The 18754-nt window shown below is 41.4% G+C and overlaps 1 protein-coding gene and 1 pseudogene across 3 annotated transcripts in view; both read right to left on the bottom strand.

The window, feature by feature from the left end:
* The window catches only part of MED30 (mediator complex subunit 30), a 21174-nt gene extending 18716 nt beyond the window's left edge, over nt 1-2458 (bottom strand). For both annotated transcript variants that reach the window (XM_008053764.2, XM_021710313.1), the window contains exon 1: nt 2155-2458. In XM_008053764.2, coding sequence (XP_008051955.1) covers nt 2155-2328 — 174 coding nt within the window. In that variant the 5' untranslated portion in view covers nt 2329-2458. The remainder of the gene's footprint in view (nt 1-2154) is intronic.
* Nucleotides 2459-13220: 10762 nt separating this feature from the next.
* LOC103255822 lies at nt 13221-13737 on the bottom strand (annotated as a pseudogene). The gene has a single exon (XR_002481711.1). The product of XR_002481711.1 is annotated as a 60S ribosomal protein L32 pseudogene (transcript).
* Between the last annotated feature and the right edge of the window lie 5017 nt (nt 13738-18754).

The following is an 18754-nucleotide window of genomic DNA, read 5'->3' as shown; positions in this document are numbered from 1 at the left end:
AAAAAAAAAAAAAAAAAAAACCTTCTACAGCAGTATACCTGACCAAGGAAAGTACTTGGTAAATCTTACTATTACCTCTACTAGACCTAATTCAGTGCTTTGCATACAGCAGATTAAAAACAAAGACACATGCTAAATTCTGAGACATTTTTAATCTACACCTTAATCATTTTAGATATAAATCTATTCATTTTAAAAAATAATTGCCAAATAATTTTCTATCTCCTCCTGGATTTCCTTTGTATATATATCACACTGGCTTATTGATAAAGTCTAAAAGATTTCCATGAAACTAAATTGCTCTTACACTTAGGAGGAAAAAAATCTCAACCACTTTAAAAAAGGTAGTAATACACCCTACAGGGCACCTATAGAAACAAGAGTTGCAAGAGTTTGAACATCTGGTTTCAAATTTAACCTACTACTGACTAGGTCTGGCCAAGTCACTTTACCCTCTCAACTATAGAATCCTCATCTGTAAAACAAGAATGACATCTATGACATGTAGTGGGTAAGATAGGCAATAAAAATGAGTTAGCAGAAACAACTGGACATCTGAAACAATGAACTTGGATTCATACCCATCACTATATGAAAAAAGCTAATATGGGTTATAGACTTAAAAGTATAACTTAAAACTAACACTTCTAGAAGAAAACGTCAGACAAAATCTTCACTATCTTGCACAGGCAAAGATTTCTTTAATATGACATCAAAAGCAAAATCTGTAGAAGAATAAATCAGTAAGTTGGATTCCATTAAAATAAAATGTTTTTTCATCAAAAGAGACTATGAAGAGAGTGAAAAGAAAAGCCACAGTCTGGGAAAAGTATTTTTAAGATAAAGACATAACAAAGTGATGGAGAGGAAGAGGAGAAACTAGAACTTCAAACATTGCTGAAGGAAATGTAAAGTGGCTCAGCCACTTTGGAAGCTTCTTAAAGTGTTAAACAGACGTATACCACATGATCCTGCAATTCCACTCCCGAACACCTGTTGGTCCAAGAGAAATGAAACATGTTCGCACAAAAATCTGCAAACAAACGTTCTTAGCAGCATTATACATAATGGCCCATAAGTGGAAACAACCTAAATGCCCATCAGCAGATGAACAGACACAGACTGTGATATATTTACACACTGCAACACCACTGGGCAATGCAAAGGAATCATTAATGCATGGAAAGAGCCCAGACACACAAAAACCGCAGACTGTATGACTCCATTTATCTAAACTCTAGCAAAGTAATTTATGATGACAGACAGCAAGCACATTAGTGGTTGCTTAGGGATGGAAGTTGGGGAGGGGGATAAAAACTTCACAGAGGCATGAAGAAACTTTTAAGGGTGATGAGTGTTCACTCTTGATTGTGGTGATGATTTCACAAGTACAAACAGCATATGTATAGATACATATACGTGTGTGTCAAACTTCAGATGAGTGGAGTTTACTGTACTAAAACAAAAAAAAGGAGGGAAAACTTTTCTTCAAATTATTACCAGAATGTAACTTCTCCAACTCCTTGGACCCTCCAAAAGGAATTTTGCTGGAAAAAAAAAAAAATCTAAAGCAATCTAAAGAGCGGAGTTGGGCCGGGTGCGGAGGCTCAAGCCTGTAATCCCAGCATTTTGGGAGGCAAAGGCGAAAGAATTGCCTGAGCTCAGGGGTTCGAGACCAGCCTGAGCAACATGACGAGACCTCGTCTCTACAATTAAAAAAAAAAAAAAAAAAAAGCCGGGCAAGGTGTCACATGCCTGTGGTTCCAACCTACTTGGAAGGCTGAGGCGGAAGGATCACCTGAGCCCAGTAGGTCGAGGCTGCGGTGGCGGTGAGCGTGCCTCTGCACTCCAGCCTGGGGGACAGAGTGAGACTCTGACTCAAAAAAAAGAGAAGAGACTAAAGAGGGGAGTGGAGGCCGAATCACAGGCACAAGAGTCTACACGGTCACTAAAGAGCTCGGTGGAATCTAGAAGATGCGGCTTCATCCTCCAGAAACGCTGTATAGAGACATCCCCTCAACGTCTCAGACTCTTGGGTACAGAAATGTCCTGGTGGAAACATGTTAAGTGTCGGCCCAGGACCCTCTCCCCTTCGACCACCCTCACCCCTTTGTCCCCCTCGGCCTCCACCGACCCCCAAGGCTCCCCTGGCACCTGCATATTCCTGAGCAGCTGGAAGATCTCCATGGTGCGGTACACGATGTCCTGCACCGTCTCCTGCCCGATGCGGCACAGCGACGCAGTGTTCACCTCCCGCGCGGCCTGCTGTGCCTGCGGCCCGGCGAACGGCCCGGGCGCCATCCCGGCCGCCAAAGGGGGCGTAGACATGGCGCGGCCTCGATCCGCAGGGTGGGAGACAGGGTCCGGGGTTCGACGGCAACTGGGCGGCTGCAGGCCTCGGCGCAGGCGGCAGCAGTAGAACCCCAGCGGCCAGATTTCAAAACAGCGGCCGAACTTCCGCCCCCGTGACGTAACACGTCAGTCGACGTCTCGGGCCCCGCCCACTCAGCGGAGCCCTGGGAACCCTTCTGGTGCAAAACCGGGCGAGGACGGACCCGGCCTCCAAGGCGGGGCGGGAAGAGATGGACTAGCTGAAGAGCCAATCAGCAGTCGCACTCCAGCCAGGGGGCGGTAGCGTGGGGGGTTGGGCAGGCCTCCCCGAAGAGCAGCGTTTCGGTGCTGGGTTCCCAGTGGGTACTGAGCTTTTCTCTTAACAGGCTCACGAATTGTGAAGGTGCTGTCGGTCTATAGTGCGTCTGCAGCGCGGAAATGGGCTCAGGGGACGGAAATGCTGGGTCAGTGGCACTCAGCGTGGAGACTGCAGTCAACGACTCGAACTTAGGAAACAGGTTTCCAGAAAGCGGCCTCTCTGGGAGTGTGCGTGGGCTGGACTGGCTCCTGGCCCTGCCCACGTGTCCTGTTATTCCAGCAGCTTCCATCTCTCGAAGTGAAGATTAACACCACACACACGCACACACATATATACACGCTCATACACGTGCATACATACACATCTACACGTGTACATGCCACATACCAGTACATGCATACACACTCTGACTCTGGCACTCATTACCGCTTATTACTGATGTTTATATAATTTTTTGTTTACTTCCTGACTTCTCCTCACCCTGTCTACACACACAGACACACACACACAAATGCAAACTTCATAAGAACAGACTATTTTGTTCATTTCCTGTATTCTCAGCACTTAGTGATCCGTACTGAATCAATAAATACTTGAACTATTGTTGAGCGACATGATAAATGCAAGAAAAAAAAAATCTGTCACCTACCTCTTATTGCCCATTTTCAAAGATGGGGAGATCAAGAATGTAAAATTGGCCCATTTAAAAAAATATCAGAACACTCTATTAGTACAGACTTTCCAGAAAATGATTTCTAAAAATAGCATAGGAACCATCCTAGAGATTTTAAACATTGTAATTTGCAGTTGTTTAGTGAACATTGACCATTTGGCAAATATTTACTGAGTGTAATTTATTTACAAATTATTGACAAATATTTAGCTAGGAGCTAGGAATGGAGAAAGAGTAGTGAGCAAACCAGGGAAAGCTCTGCTCTCAGGAAGATACACAAAACATAAACTACATACTGAGTGTCTTAAAGCAAAAGTTCAAGTTTTGGATCAAGTGATAATGATTTAGAAGTTGGGGAACAACCAAAAGGGAGCCATCAGGCCCTAGAGGTGGATGGGAGGGAGTGCTGAACAGCAGGTCTTCTCTATGGGGGGACAAGGAGGCCAGTGTCAACACCTCAAGTGAGGGGGCCTTCTAGTGTCTTCCAGGATGGGAAAGAAGTTTAGCTTGAGGACAAGTGTTAGGAAGTAAGGCTGAAGAAAGCCAACTTTGCAGGACCTTCAAAACCATGGCAAACAGTTGGGACTTCATTCCTAGTGAAACAGCAATCTAATGAAGAGAGTCAAGGAGAGAGGAATGACCAGGAATATTGATCTTAGAAGATTTATGCTATCTGCTAAAAGGAGAATGGGTGGTGGGTGTGTATTGTTCTCTCTCCTCACTCAAAGTGGGATGAGAGTGAGGATCATGACCTGTGTTGGAGATGGGACAGTGGGTAACTCTGAAAAAAAATTTAGGAAGTAGAACCTGGAAAACTTGGTTGTCTGTATCGGGAGCATGGAGGAGAAGAAATCAAGGATGGCACATATGACACCCACCAAAAGAAAAAAACCCAGAATTTATTTTTTAAAAACTGTATTTATTCTTACATGTTTAAATTTTAATCACCTTCTATACTCTGCATTTAATGCGATACACCTATCAAGATTCTTTCTTCACTGCTCCAGTTTTTGAACTTACCAATGTTGATGCCTTTTAGTGGTTCTGCTGTTTTTTGTTTCACCTCTTCACATCTGCAAAACGTTTCCCTTTGAAGATGTTTTTCATCTGGGAAACAAAATAAAGTCGCTCAGGTATAGATCAGGTGAAGAGGGAGGGTGGGGCATAGGACTCACGATGTTTTTGGTCAAAAACTGCTGAACCCTCAGCACTGTGTGTGCAGGTGCTCTTGTAAATCACCCATCATGAAATGGGCAAATGGATTGAAAGAGTCTAAAACAAAGCAAAACAAAAACACTGAAGCCTCTCACAACAATGCTAGCTGGCACACTAATGCTGATGGGTTCCTAGAATACTTACCTAGCTGGGGAAACCTGTACTACAAGAGGACCATCCTCCAAAAAATAATTTTGGTTTTTTGAAGGTCTCCCCTTGTATTTCTACCATGAACAAACGAATGAAGTTCATGTCATTTACTTCATAGGATGCAACGAAGAAAAAACAAATGTCAGAGAAATTATGCCTTGTATTAATTTCCTATTGCAGCTCTAAAAAATTACCACAAACCCGGTGACTTAAGATAGCACAAATTTAGCCTGGCTTGATGACTCAGCCTGTAATCCTGTGCCTTTGGGAGGCTGAGGTGAGTGGATTGCCCGAGCCCATGGGTTCGAGACCCTCTTGGGCAGCAAGACCTCATCTCTACAATAAATAAAAAAATCAGCCGGGCATGGTAGCGCACGCCTGTAATTCCGGCTACTTGGAAGGCTGAGGCGGAAGGATAGCCAGAGCCCAGCAGGTCGAGGCTGCGGTGGCCGGTAGCGGCCACTGCACTCCAGTCTGGGCAACAGAGTGGGACTCCAACTCAAAAAATAAATAAATAAATAAATAAAAAGAAAGATAGCACAAATTTATTGTCTTATAGTTTTGTAGCTCAGAAGTTTGAAACGGGTCTCACTAAGCTCACTAATTCAAGGTGTTGGCAGGGTTGTATTTCCTTTCTGGAGGCTGTCAGGAGGAGTCTGTCTCCTTGCCTTTTCCAGTTTCTAGGGGTTACCCTAATTTCATGGTTCGTGACTCCTTCCACCAACTTCAAAACCAGCACCCATCATTTCCAAAGACAGAACTGGCTAGTCAAGTTTCTTCACAATATCTTGCCTCTAGTTGTGAGTCCTCTGCCTCTCTTGTCCCCATTTTAAGGTCCTTTGGATTACATTGGGCTACCTAGATAACCAAGTATCTCTTTATTTTAAGGTCAGCTGTTTTGCAACTTAAATTGCATTTGTGACCTTAATTCCTTGTACTAAGTAACATAGTGTGCAGATTCTGGGGACCAGGATGTTGACACCTTTGGTAAATAATTATTCTGCCCACCACATACCTGCATTCTACACTGTCCTTGAACTCAGGCTCTCATACCTAAAAGCCTATGTCTTGCCTTGGAGCTGATCGGAATCTATAACTTGTGTCTAAACCAAGCTCTTGGTCCCCCAACCTTCTACTACACCTTTCTCTATCTCACTGGTTGACACCACCATGTGCCATGCTACTCATCCTGGCTTTTCTTTCCCACCTCCAAGTCATCAGAAAATGCAATGAACTTGAACTTTCAAATATGTATATCCTATACGTGACCAATTACTTCACCTCGTCCACCCTAGTCCAGGCTGTCTTCTTTTGTTTGGATTGTTGGGTAACAATCAAGAGTCTCCAACCTGGACTCAGTTCCTGCTACCCTTGCCCACTCCAGTTCTCTCTCATTACATTACCTACAGGGGAACTTAAAAGTGGACATCAGGTCATGACCCTCCTGTACCAAAGTGTCTTCCCATCATGCTTGGAATAAAATTCAAAGCTGTGTGACCTTCATACCTCCACATGTGGTGGCCTGCCCTCTCTGGCCATCTTAGCTCCTCCAGCTGAGTTTCGTCACTCAAGCCATATTGACCTCCTTGCTATTCCTTGCACTCCAAGTTCTTCTCACTTCAAGATCATTCCTTTTGGTCTGGGAAGCTCTTCCTTCTTTCCTGTCTCTCAAGGCTTTGTTAGAGTGGTGTTTCCTGGATACCCTACTTAAAGTAGCCTGTGTTAGATTTCTGTTTGCTGCTGGAATGAATGCGCAGAATGTAGTGGCTTAAAGCAACAGAAATTGTTCAGCTTATTGTTCTGTAGGTGAAAAGCCTGGTATGGGTTGTACCAAGCCAACATCAAGGATGTGGTCCTTTCTGGAGACTGGGGTGGGGGGGGAAATCTGTGTCCTGTTCATTCATGTTGTTGGCAGAATTCAGTTCCTTGTGGTTGTGGGACTGATGTCCTCAACATCTTGCTGAGGGCCATTCCTAGCTTCTGTGAGATGTTGCATTCCTTGACTCATGGTCCCTTCTTCCATCTTCAGTGCCAGCCATGACAGTTGAGTCCCGCTCACACTTTAAATCTCTCTTGCCTCTTCTTCTGTGATCATTGTCACGTGTCTCTGACCTTTTGCCTTTAAGAGCCCATGTGATTATATTGGGCTCATTCACATTGTCCTGGATAATTTCCCTTATGCTTAATCTGCAAAATCCCCTTTGCTGTGTAATGCAACTTGTTTGTAGCTCCCCATGACTACAAGGTGGACATTTTATTGAGGCCATTATTCCACCTGCCACATAGCCCTCCTGTCTCTTTCTACTCATGTACCCTGCTTTATTTTTATTTATAGTGTTTATCATGAACCGATACTATTTATTTTACTGTTTGTCCCCTCAACTAAATATACTGTTTATTTGGATTTCAGTGGATTTGGTTGTGCCTACAGCAGTGCCTGGCATACAGTAAATGCTCAATAAATAGTTGGTGAAATGTTTGTAGAATAACCAAGCAGATCTATCCTGTAAGCAATTGAGTATATGCATGGGACCTGGTATGTTTTTATTTTGTGCTCTGTTTTTGTTGTGGTGGTTGTTGTTGTTTTGGTGGGAAGAAGGGTAGGATGTAGTAAGCTCAAAACCTGTGGAGTCAGACATCCTGGAGTAAAAGCCAAACTCAGCATTGCCCAGCAGTGTACAAATCACATTAACCTCCATGTACAACATGAGAAGGGCAATGATACCTGCCTCTGGGCTGTTGACAGGATTGAGTAAGATACTGTATACAACTGCTTAAGTTCCTAGCATATGTCAAGTGTTCAGTACATGTGAATTGTTCTTCCTTTCACCATGTGCACCAACGAGGATAGGGCAGAATGAGATGCCAGGAAGAAGCAGTCCCAGGACAGAGCCAGTGGGAACATGAAGGAACAGAACATGGGGAGGAGGCAGCAGTGTCAACAAATAGCATGGGGGAGAGCTGGAGCAGTCAGGGTAGCGTTGTGCCATGGAGGACACAGGAATAGATTGTTTCAGGAAGGATCTTGTGACTACTGAAAGGTTGAGCAAAATAACCTGCACAGATGCATTATCTTCAACTATAGAAGAGGAATTTATAGCAGAAATTATTGCCCAAAGTCCCACAGGTAGTGAGGAAATAAAGCAGAGCTACAATTTCTCTCTGATATCTGTTCTGGCTTCTTTCTTAGCAAGAGATTACATGGTTTTTAGATGGCATCAAGGTGGAGGCTGGATCCCAGGCTTCCGAGCACCTTGGCAAGGCCATTTTGCTAAGTTCTGGCCAATGCACTCTAAGTATGTATGACTTGAGAGCTACTGGCAGTTGAGAGGGGGCCTCCAGTTCTCCTTCTACTAGCTGGGATGCAGGAATTATGGCCACAGCTTGGCTAAGTGTTTATTAGGGATTCTTGTTACATGTAATTGAATCTAACACCAATAACTGAAGTTAATTTGAAATTTGCTGTAAAATCCGTGGGATTTTGTCTGATACCAAGATATTTTATCCTGACACAGTGATTCACTGCCTCTGCTTTAAATTACTCAAGGGCAAACTGGAATCCTTCTTGACTTGGTCCACTGCCCTCAGCCTCCAGAATTGTGTTATTGTGGGGTGGGAGCTAGCTTTGTGCAGGTTGTCCTGGGAAATGCTGACCATTGTGTTTTCTAGCATCCTGGAGACATGACATGCAAACAATTCTTGGATGGTTTTGTGGAGTCAGGACACTGGAGGTTGAATCAAAAGACTACAGGCCATGGTTGTTAGTCTGAACCTAAGAATCGATATTTGAAAATGCGAGTGGAAAACAGCTGGCTTAGGGATAGGAAAGGGAGAACTATAGATGAAAGGACGATATGATGAGACATAATGGAAGGAAGATGCCCCACAGGTTAGCATGGTGAATTCCAGATGCACTTTGCCATTAAATAGTTAGATGGTTCTGGGCTGGCTTATATAACCTGGGTGTTTCACTCTGAAACTCTTGCACTTTTCATTATAAAATACATGCCACAGAAAAGCTTCAGAATAGTCTAGGTCGATCTGGCAATCTTTGCAGAGGACCCAGGAAATGAAAGGGATCTGACTGAGCCATGATGCCATGACATGGGCCCTCCGATGGGGGTGTTGAGATGCACCAGCTTATGCACAATTTATTCATGACTAATCGCTTATATTTTTCAATCCAGCCACTCATGATCAGGAATATTCCCTCTGGACAGAGAATTATTGAATTTAAACAAACACTTATTGGGCACCTATAATTGGTCAAACTAACAAGTGTTTAGGTTGATTTAGACGATTGCCTAGACCTAATTAGCATTCCTATTTAACAAACTGTGCTAACTGGTCCCTGAAGATTAATTAGTAAAGGTTTCCTTTGCTTCATGATGCTTACTTAGAATCTCATACTTAAGAAATGCATGAATTAGCTCACAACTTCACATTCAAGAACAGTTTCTCCTCCAGGTTTAGAAAATTTGCTTGTCTTAGTCAACAGCTTTGGACAATTTAATTGCCTGATTTTTTTTCCATAAATGTCATGGTTATTGACAATCAAAGTTCAGTATTTAGATACACTTAGCCAGGATCAGGAGACATTTGGAAGCATCATTTCTGAGGGCATGAGGCTGGAATTAAATAAACACAATTTGGGATGAAAGGAGTCAAACTATATGTGAATTTGCCTGTTGTTTTTGGCTGACATGTCTCACAACCACATGTCCTAGCACACTGATGGGTGTTAGTTATTCTGGCCCTCTTGTTTCAGTTGTATAGTCACCAAACAAACTAGTAAAAAATTACTATAACTATGACTTCTGCTGTAACATCTCCTGAAGTTTTCTGTTTTCATACATTTTTATAGAACTCTGCATGGAGGTGTCTTCCGTGTTATTGTTAATGACCTAAAGAGTGGTCCTCAGATCTTGTACTATATTAGGATGATTGGATACTTATTCAACAATACGTATGTCACCCACACTTCCCTTGCTCCAAATCACACAAAATTGACTGCTTCATTTTCTAGTGGCTTACATCTGCAAAGAGCAGAGTAGGCACTTTGAAATAAAAAAAAGTATAATTGCTTCACAGAGAATAGTTCCATAACAGATTGTGTTGAGATAGGGTCATGATATACCTATACTGTAAAGTATTTTCACATATTCTGTGGGGTGAAAAATAACGGTATAAGTCAAGAAATTTATCTTAAGGGGACCCCATATAGAGGCTGAGTTTTGAGCAGACTTGAAAGAGGAGAAGCAGATTGCGGTGGTGAGGAGGAGGGAACATGTTGTGTACTGGCAGAGGGTGAAACAGGCAAGTCAGGGCTGAGGAATCGCAAGTGTTCAGGACAGAGAAATGTTGGGGGAAGACTTCCTTGATACTTGCCAAGCTTTCAGACAGGACTAATTGAAACAAGCTTCCACCTTTCATTAGTTCCTTCCCAAGATCAGAGAGGTGATTATGTGATGGCACTGGGTCCAGGGTTCACTTCCCACTCTTAAGCTTGGCCCTCTGAACAGTCGTGCCTTCCCTTCCTCTTCTCAGGCTCTGCCCCACACCTCCACCCCCACTTGCCTGAGACTGGCTGTTGACTCAAGGGGAAGGTAAAACTAAGCCATATTCTGTAATCCAGTAGGCTCTATCCATAATAAGGCTGATATTTACCCTTATGCCTCTGACATCTTTACCTGTTTTTTCATCACATTTGACCTGAGCGGGTAAGAGAAAAGCAACATTATAACCTTTGAGTCTTCATTTGTGGTCTAATGGAAAATGAGAAAATTAAGACAAACCTACCTGTCTTCCCCAAATTCTCCTGTATGTCAATCTCTGCTTATTTCCTTCGTATGAGTCCAGCAATCTCTGTAAGTCTCAGTTTCTGCTGTTCAAGACTCCCCTTGTTTACTGCCACTCTACTAGAGCAACCTGTTTTTGTTTGTTTGGTTTTTTTTGCTGTGGTGAGCAGATCAGTCAAGGTCCTCGCCATCCTCCCATAGGGCAGCCTCACATAGTGTTTTTGTGCTGAGTGACTCCCAGTCATAGCTGGATCAGAGATATGCATGTGACCCAAGGGCCACCGATTTCTAGGCTGGTCAGTAATGTGTAACACTGTCTAGTACAGAAAGCTTTGCCCAAGCACGATGAAGGTTGTGAGCTGAGTGGATAAGATTGTCTTCCTCAAGACTTTGAACAGGGAAATACAGAGTGAATTAGACAAAGGGAAGGAAGCCAGTGGAAACGTGACCCCAAAGAGAAGCGGAACTTGCGAGAGGGGCTGGTGGTGTCAGGAGGGAAGACTGGAGGGAGGCTGCTCTTGGGAACATATAGCCAGTACACCATCTATTGACTTGACTTTATTTGACCTCATACGACATGTTTTTCACCAATTGATCATGACAGTGCACTTAAAATCTGGACTCCTGAACATGCCCTGGTACCCTGCATAGTTGGTTCATTCCCTGCCTGTTCTCAGCTCTGGCATCTCTTCCATCCCTGCAGACACCTTTCCTTGATGACACAAGTTTTGTATTGCAATTACGCTTTTATTTGCAGACCTATTTATTTGATACCTCCTCCTTCTAGTAGACTGGGGGCAACATGTAGGGTAAGGATTATTTGTATTTTTGGTCACCACTGTGTTCTTGGAATGTTTCTCAGTGCTTCAGACATAGTAGATTCTTAATATTGATCAAATGAATGAGTGAATTACAATGAGTTGTTTCTCCACTTCTGCCCATTCCCCTCTACCTTTCTTAAGATCCTCCACTTATTTCTGTATCTCCATGCCACCTTCTTCTCAGATTTCTTTTTTTTAAGTGAAAAATCAGAATTTATTGAGAGGACAGAAAGAGCTCCCCTGGTGGGAGGGGATCTGAAGGGGTTGCCCTTCTCTTATCTTTTAATTGCATTAAAAGATTAACCACTATAAGGACACGAGGCACTTAGGATAATGTTGCTAACCCTTACTTGCTTCATGAGTGCTAGGTTAATTTTTACATTAATGAAGGCAGGGAGAGTGACTCTTACCGTGTAACCCTTCCTACCCCAAATTACCTAGCACAGTGCCAGACCTGTCATGGATATCTGAGCAATACTTGGTGACCTATAACAAAATTCCTTTTAGCGACTGAGTCAGAAGACAGAGGCTTAAGGTGCTGCGAAATCCAAGAGGCTTACTTGTAAGTCTCATACATTAGGAAAAATGTCTTCAGCAGGTCTATGGTTTCTATCATCATTTTTTTAATGATCAAGAATGGAAGGTCTGCAGATGCAGGGCTCTGGAATACGCACAGGGGAAGTTTTAAGGTTCATTTTCAAACATAGTTCTAATGTGTTTTCAATTAAAGCTTAAACAGACAACTAGGACCTGCTTTGTGCTTTGAATACTAATAACCAGATTTATTAGTTACCTTTGCACAAAGTCATAAATGGTAAGTGAGCCTTACTTATTTATTTAAAACTTACACTTCAAGAGTTTTTAGCTTACATATCTAAATTCAAAATTATTACCTTTATCTCTACTTTTTGAACCTATTTTACTTTATTTTTTTAAATTTTCCTGTTTTATTTTTATCTACATCCAGATGATAAAAATCTCTGAAAGTAGATCTATATCTTTTTTAAAAACAAGGAGCATTAAATACTTTAATGTCATACTTATTTAAATAAAATTCATATACAGTAAAACTGCACATATTTTAGATGAACAATTTTTATGAACTTTAACATAAATTGACACCCAAAAGCTATCACCACAATTAAGGCATTGAGCATTTTTGTCCTCTCCCAAAGAATCTGTGTGCCCTTGCACGTCACCCTCCCAGGCAACCACTGATCTATCTCTGTCATTAGAGGTGAGTTTAGGTTTCCTAGACGTCTGTAAAGATGAAAACGTGCAGCCAGCACTCTTTTTTTTTTTTGGCATGGATTCTTTATTAGAGCTAATAATTTTTACTCTATGTATATATATATGTTAAAGGTAAGTGCCTTTTGGTTTCGAGCACTATTCTATTGTGTGGTTATACCATATTTTCTGTGTTTGTTTACTGCACATAGACATTTAGGTTATTTCCAGTTTGGGATTGTTACAAATGAAGCTGCTATGAACATGTACGAGCCTTTATGTGGACATATGTTTTCATTTCTAGTAGATAGATTCTAGGGATTGGATGGCTGGGTAATAGAGGCATATATTTAACACTTTAAAAGTCTGCTAACCTATTCCCCAAGGTGGTTGTTCCCTTTTACAGTCCTAGCAGCAGTTCCCAACATTTGATACTGCCTTTTTTCTAACTGTAGCTATTCTCAAACATAGTTAGCAGTACTTTACTGTAATGTTTTCTCTCGCTAACAAATGATAATTAACATTTTTTATGTGCTTATTATTCATTTGTATGTTGTCTTTTGTGAAATGTCTGTCAAATCTTTGACCCAGTTTTAAGTTGACACGTTCTGTGGATTTTTAAAAATACATTCTGGTTTCAAGTCCTTTGCCTGATATCATTTTTAAATGTTAAATTTAGCTTTTTTTTTTTTTTTTTGCAGTTTTTATGGTTTTATTTAAACACAAAACATGCATGAGCTGGCTATACATTTTCTTCACTGCGCAGCCTGGCATTAGGATTGGTGACTCTGATGGCCAGCTGGGCTGCTCTTTCTACAATGGCTTTATGGTTCTTGGAGGAAACATTGTGAGCAATCTCAGCACAATAGGGTCCAACTCACTTGTTGCACATCAGCAGCACTTCCAGCTCCTTGACATTGTGGACCAGGAACTTCCGGAAGTCGCTAGGCTGCATGTGCTTTGTTTTCTTGTTGCTCCCATAACCAATGTTGGGCATCAAGATCTGGCCCTTGAATCTTCTACGCACCCTGTTGTCGATACCTCTGGGCTTCCACCAGTTACGCTTAATCTTGACATATCGGCCTGACTGGTGCCGGATGAACTTCTTGGTCCTCTTTTTGACTATCTTGGGTTTCACCAGGAGTCTGAGGGCAGCCATGATGCCGGGAAGAAGATGGCTGCCACCTCGGTAGGCAGCGCCGAAGAAGACAAATTTAGCTTTTTGAGGCAGTACTTTTTAAAGTCATTGAGAATGTGTTATGTTTTTCTGGTTCTTTATATTTTGAGTTATTTTGAATTCTATCATGGACATTCTGAAAGTTTTGTTGTATAAACTCTGGGTTCTGTTATATTTCTCAGGAATTTTGTTGATGATTCCTTTTTTAATACCAGTAACCTGATATCTGTCCCACATGTGCATGGTTAAGGGGTCAGCCTGAACCACTTTTGGTTTTCATACATAGAATTAGAGGATCAACTCATCTAGTTCTCTGCCTTATGGGTTTCTCTCCTCATTTTCCAGTGGGGACTGGTGTTGCCCCATTTCCTTTCCTTGGTTCCTCCAGTCAGAAAGACGATGGGGCTTCCCATATAGTTTCTGCTTCCTGTGCTACAGTGAGACTCTGCAACTGCAGCCCAACTTGAGTCAAAGCCATTGAGGAAAACAAAATCCATCCAATCTTGTTGCTGCTCCACAGTCCCAATTCCCTTCAGAATCTGCCTGCTTAATTTGTACTCTGCACAATTTTAAGGTCTGAATTTTTCCCGGGATCTGTAGTTGTTATGGGTGTGTGGGTTGTACACCACATCTGGGAAACGAAGCTGTATCTAGTATTCTGTTATCTCTTGTATTCTTTCCTTCAGTCTCTTTAGAGTCAGAGCAGGGTTCAGAGGTCCGGCCACCATTTTCATTTCTGCTTCTTCATGAATATATGCAGTCAAGGCAAGCAACGGGGCATACAGGAGAGAAGCAAAAGTGGGGAGTATAGGATTGTGGTTGGACGAGAGATCAAAAGTGCCACTGCTTTCCTGAGCATCACAGAATAGATATTTTGAATTGTAAGTGGGTTGTCAATAAAAGGACTATATCTAATTTTCTATGACTTGTTTTATAATACATGCCATGATTGTCACAGAATAGATATTTTGAGTTGTAAGTGGGTTGTCAATAAAAGGACTATATCTAATTTTCTATGACTTGTTTTATAATACATGCCATGATTGAACATCTACTGTGTGCCTGACATTGTACTGGTGCTTCATGCACGATCTTTAGTCTGTATGTCTGCAGGAACTAAAGATTCCTCTTAGTTCTGTTTCATATGGAGTGGAGGCTGGAGCACACATCTTTTTCCTTTTGTCACCAAATCCCTGTTCTTTTCTCCTTTATCAGTCAACGTCTCAGCTCCACTTCTACCCTAGTGTGTCTCCATATTGTCCGGATACAGCATCATTTGGTTTTGTTGACTTAGGGGGCTATTGCTCCCTCCCAAAAGGATAATAATATATATAATATATTTCCACATTGCACAAAAATTCAGGACTGAGAATTTTATTTGCATTACAAAAGGAAGCCCAGTATGTCTTCCTAGGTAGTTCTCCTATTTCATCAAAAAGTACACTGCAGGTATTGGCTCACACATGCCTTCAATAAAAGCTTGTTGAAATGAATTGAGTCCTTGGGAAAGTGTTTAGTGAGATCAAGTGAGTCATTGAAATAGCCATGACTGTTAAGAATCATATAGAACTGAAGAGATCTATTAGCACCTTCTATTGTGCCTGAACCCATACATTGTAACCACTTGAAACTCATTAACAACTTGTTCCCTGTCTCCTATGATCAATGGTTTGCTTTCACTGACAAGATTTTTTTCTTGTTCTGCTGCACAAAAGAAGAGATGAGTATTAATGGATAAACACACCCAAATCAGAGAAGACTCATATATTCTTAAGAAGACTATCTTTTCAGAGTTAAAAACAGGGATTTCCTTTTTCTTTTTATTTTTAGTTCACACATTTTTCCCTATTTAATAAGAAATATTATGAATATTACTATTCATAATATTAACAGAATATTAAAGTTAAAGTTCTGTTTGTATCTGTGAACCTGATTATTACTGAAAAGGCTAGCTTTTCCTTTCTTTCTTTGTATGACTCATTTAATGTTCATTTAGCAGATATTTATTTAGCATCTAATATATGCCAGGCTAAAGCAGTGAAGGAAATAAAGAAAAATTGCTGCCCATATGAATGGGAAAGACAGGCAATAAACATGAAATAAATAAAATAATAAATAGTAAAGTAAGATGTATCCTATGTCAATGGTGATAAGGGCTGTGGATAAAAACAAATCAGAGAAAGGGAACAAACAGTGTTGTTTTCAATAAAATAGCCAGAAAAGACTTCACATAGTAGATCATCTTTAAGCAAAGACTTAAAGGAGATAAGGTGTCAAACCTTGGAGGATTTGTGTTAAAAGCACTCCAGACAGCTTGCAAGTCACTAGCTTCTTGTCCTCTATCTTGCATGACCGATGACTCAAAGGAGACCGAGTTGAGAGACCCTGCAGAAGGAGCTGTCTTTCCTGTCAGCAGACCAGACTGGCTGGCACCTACAAGGAAGGGGCAGGAAGGCAGGGGGCATGGGCAACTGTGTCCTAGAGAGTCTGTGTTCTGAGTGAGAAGTCGGGGCGGAAGGTTGGGTGGTACAGAGGAGAGGACTTGACCGTAGGAAGCTGAGATCAGAAGGAAATAGCCATGGAGTCACAGAAACAATTCCAAGGAAAGGTATCAGAGGCTTGGTCCAAGGCAGTGACCAGGAGGAGATGAGAAGGTTTCACATCACACTCTTTTTAATTTTTTTACTTAATCAATATTTTTTATTATGATGTTGTGGAGTACAGTTAAGGGTTAGGTATACAAATACATTTCATTCAGGCACCCTGTTGATAAGAGGTGTTTCCCTGTTCCCAGGCAGATATTTGCTACCGTTGATTCCATCTCCCTCCCCCCCCATAGTTTCCTACTACTGTCAGTCATTTTCTTATAGTATTACATTGGATGTTCAAGGTCCATTATATGAGTGAGAACATGTGATACTCGGATCTTTGTTTCTGTGAGAGGTCACTCAGTATTATAGACTCTAGTTCCATCCAGGTTGCTGCGAAATTCATGATTTTGTTCTTTTTGTTTTTATGGCTGCATATTATTCCAGCGTGTATATGTACCACAATTTTTAATCCAGTCCTCTTTTGATGGGCAGCATGTTTGCTTCCAGGTTCTTGCTATTGTGAACAATGCTGCGATAAACATACGTGTGCAGGTATCTTTTTTATAGAGTGATTGAGTTCTTCAGGATATATTCCCAGTAGGGGGATTGTGGGGTCATATGGGAGGTTGATATTTAGAGCTTTTAGGAATCACCACACTGCTTTCCACAGAGGTTGCACTAGTTTACACTCCCACCAACAGTCTAGAAGTGTTCCGTTTTCCCCACATCCTCTCCAGCAGCTGTTACTTTTTGAATTGTTGATAATTGCCATCCTGGCTGGAGTTAGGTGGTATCTCAGTATGGTTTTGATTTGCATCTCCTAGATGATTAGTGAGGTTAACATTTCTTCATGTGTCTGTTGGCTGCTTGGATGTCTTCCTTTGTGAAGTGTCTGCTCATATCTTTTGCCCATTTTATAATGGGGTTGTTTGTTTTTTTCTTTTCAGCACATTTGAGTTCCTTGGAGATCAAAGATGTTAAGCTTTTGTCTGACCTGGTGTTGGCAAATACTTTTTCCCAGTCTGTAGGCTGTCTCCCTGCTCTCTTGATGATTTCTTTGGCTTTGCAGAAGCTTGTTAGTTTAATAAGGTCCCACTTGTCTATCTTCTCTCTTATGACCTCTGGGTTTCAGGTTTTGTTCAGGAATTGGAGGCCATTTCCGATTTCCATGAGGGTATGTCCTTCATTTTCTAAGGTTCTTATGGTTTGAGGTTTTACATTTAGGTCTCTGATCCATTTGGAGTTAACCTTTGTGCATGGGGATAGATAAGGGTCCTGTTTCAATCTTCTGCATGTGGTCAGCCAGTTTTCCCAGCACCATTTACTGAATAGGTTCTCCTCTCCCCAGTTGTTGGTGGTGGAGGCTTTGTCGAAGATGAGTTGATTGAGAAATTGAGGTTTTGCTTCTGGAATCTCAATTCTATTCCATTGATCTATATGCCTGTTCCTCTACCAATACCAAGTTGTTTTGATGATTGTAGCTTCATAGTAAAGTTTGAAGTCTGGTAATGTGATACCACCTGCTTTGTTATTTGTTTTTTTTTTTTTTTTTTTTTTTTTTTGCTGAGGATTGTTCTGGCTATTCTTGGATGTTTGTGTTTCCATATAATTCCTGTGTTGTTTTTTCGAGGTCTGAGAAGAATGTTGCTGGTAATTTGATAGGTATTGCATTGAATTTGTAGATTGCCTTAGGTAAGATGGACATCTTCACAATGTTGATTCTTCCAACCCATGAGCATGGGATATTTTTCCACTTGTTTGTGTCATCTTTGATTTCTTTGAGCAGTGTTTTGTAGTTTTCATTGTAAAGGTCTTACGCGTCTCTGATTAGGAAGATGCCAAGGTATTTCATTTTTTGTGTGACTATTTTGAATGGAATTGTGCTTTTTATTTGGGTTTCTGTTTGTTTACTATTGGTGTAAAGAAATGTGATTGTCTTTTTCACATTTATTTTGTAGCCTGAGACTTTGCCAAAGGCCTTTATCAGTGTAAGGAGGTTTTTGACAGATTCTCTTGGGTTTTCAAGGTACACAGTCATATCATGTGCAAAGAGAGATAACTTGACTTCCTCTTTTCCTATTTGGATACCCCTGATTGCCTTCTCTTCTCTGATTGCTCGAGCCAGGACTTCCAATACTATGTTGAACAGGAGGGGTGAGAGTGGGCATTCTTGTCTTGTTCCCGTTTTCAGGGGAAATGGTTCCAATTTTTGTCCATTTAGGAGTATGCTGGCTGTGGGTTTCTCGTAGATGGCTTTTACTATTTTGAGGTATGTTCCCCATATGCCTAGATGTTCGAGGGTTTTTATCAAGAAGGGGTGCTGGGTTTTATCAAAAGCTTTTTCTTCATCTAATGATATAATCAAGTGGCTTTTGTTTTGACATCTGTTAATGTATTTAATTACATTTATGGTTTTACGAATGTTGAACCAGCCTTGCATCCCAGGAATGAA

Source organism: Carlito syrichta, unplaced genomic scaffold, assembly GCF_000164805.1.
Source record: "Carlito syrichta isolate Samal-C Ts95f unplaced genomic scaffold, Tarsius_syrichta-2.0.1 Scaffold288426, whole genome shotgun sequence".
NCBI classification, from domain to species: Eukaryota; Metazoa; Chordata; class Mammalia; order Primates; family Tarsiidae; genus Carlito; species Carlito syrichta.
Note: the sequence above shows the minus strand (reverse complement) of the source record. Positions and strands in the feature narration are given on the sequence as shown.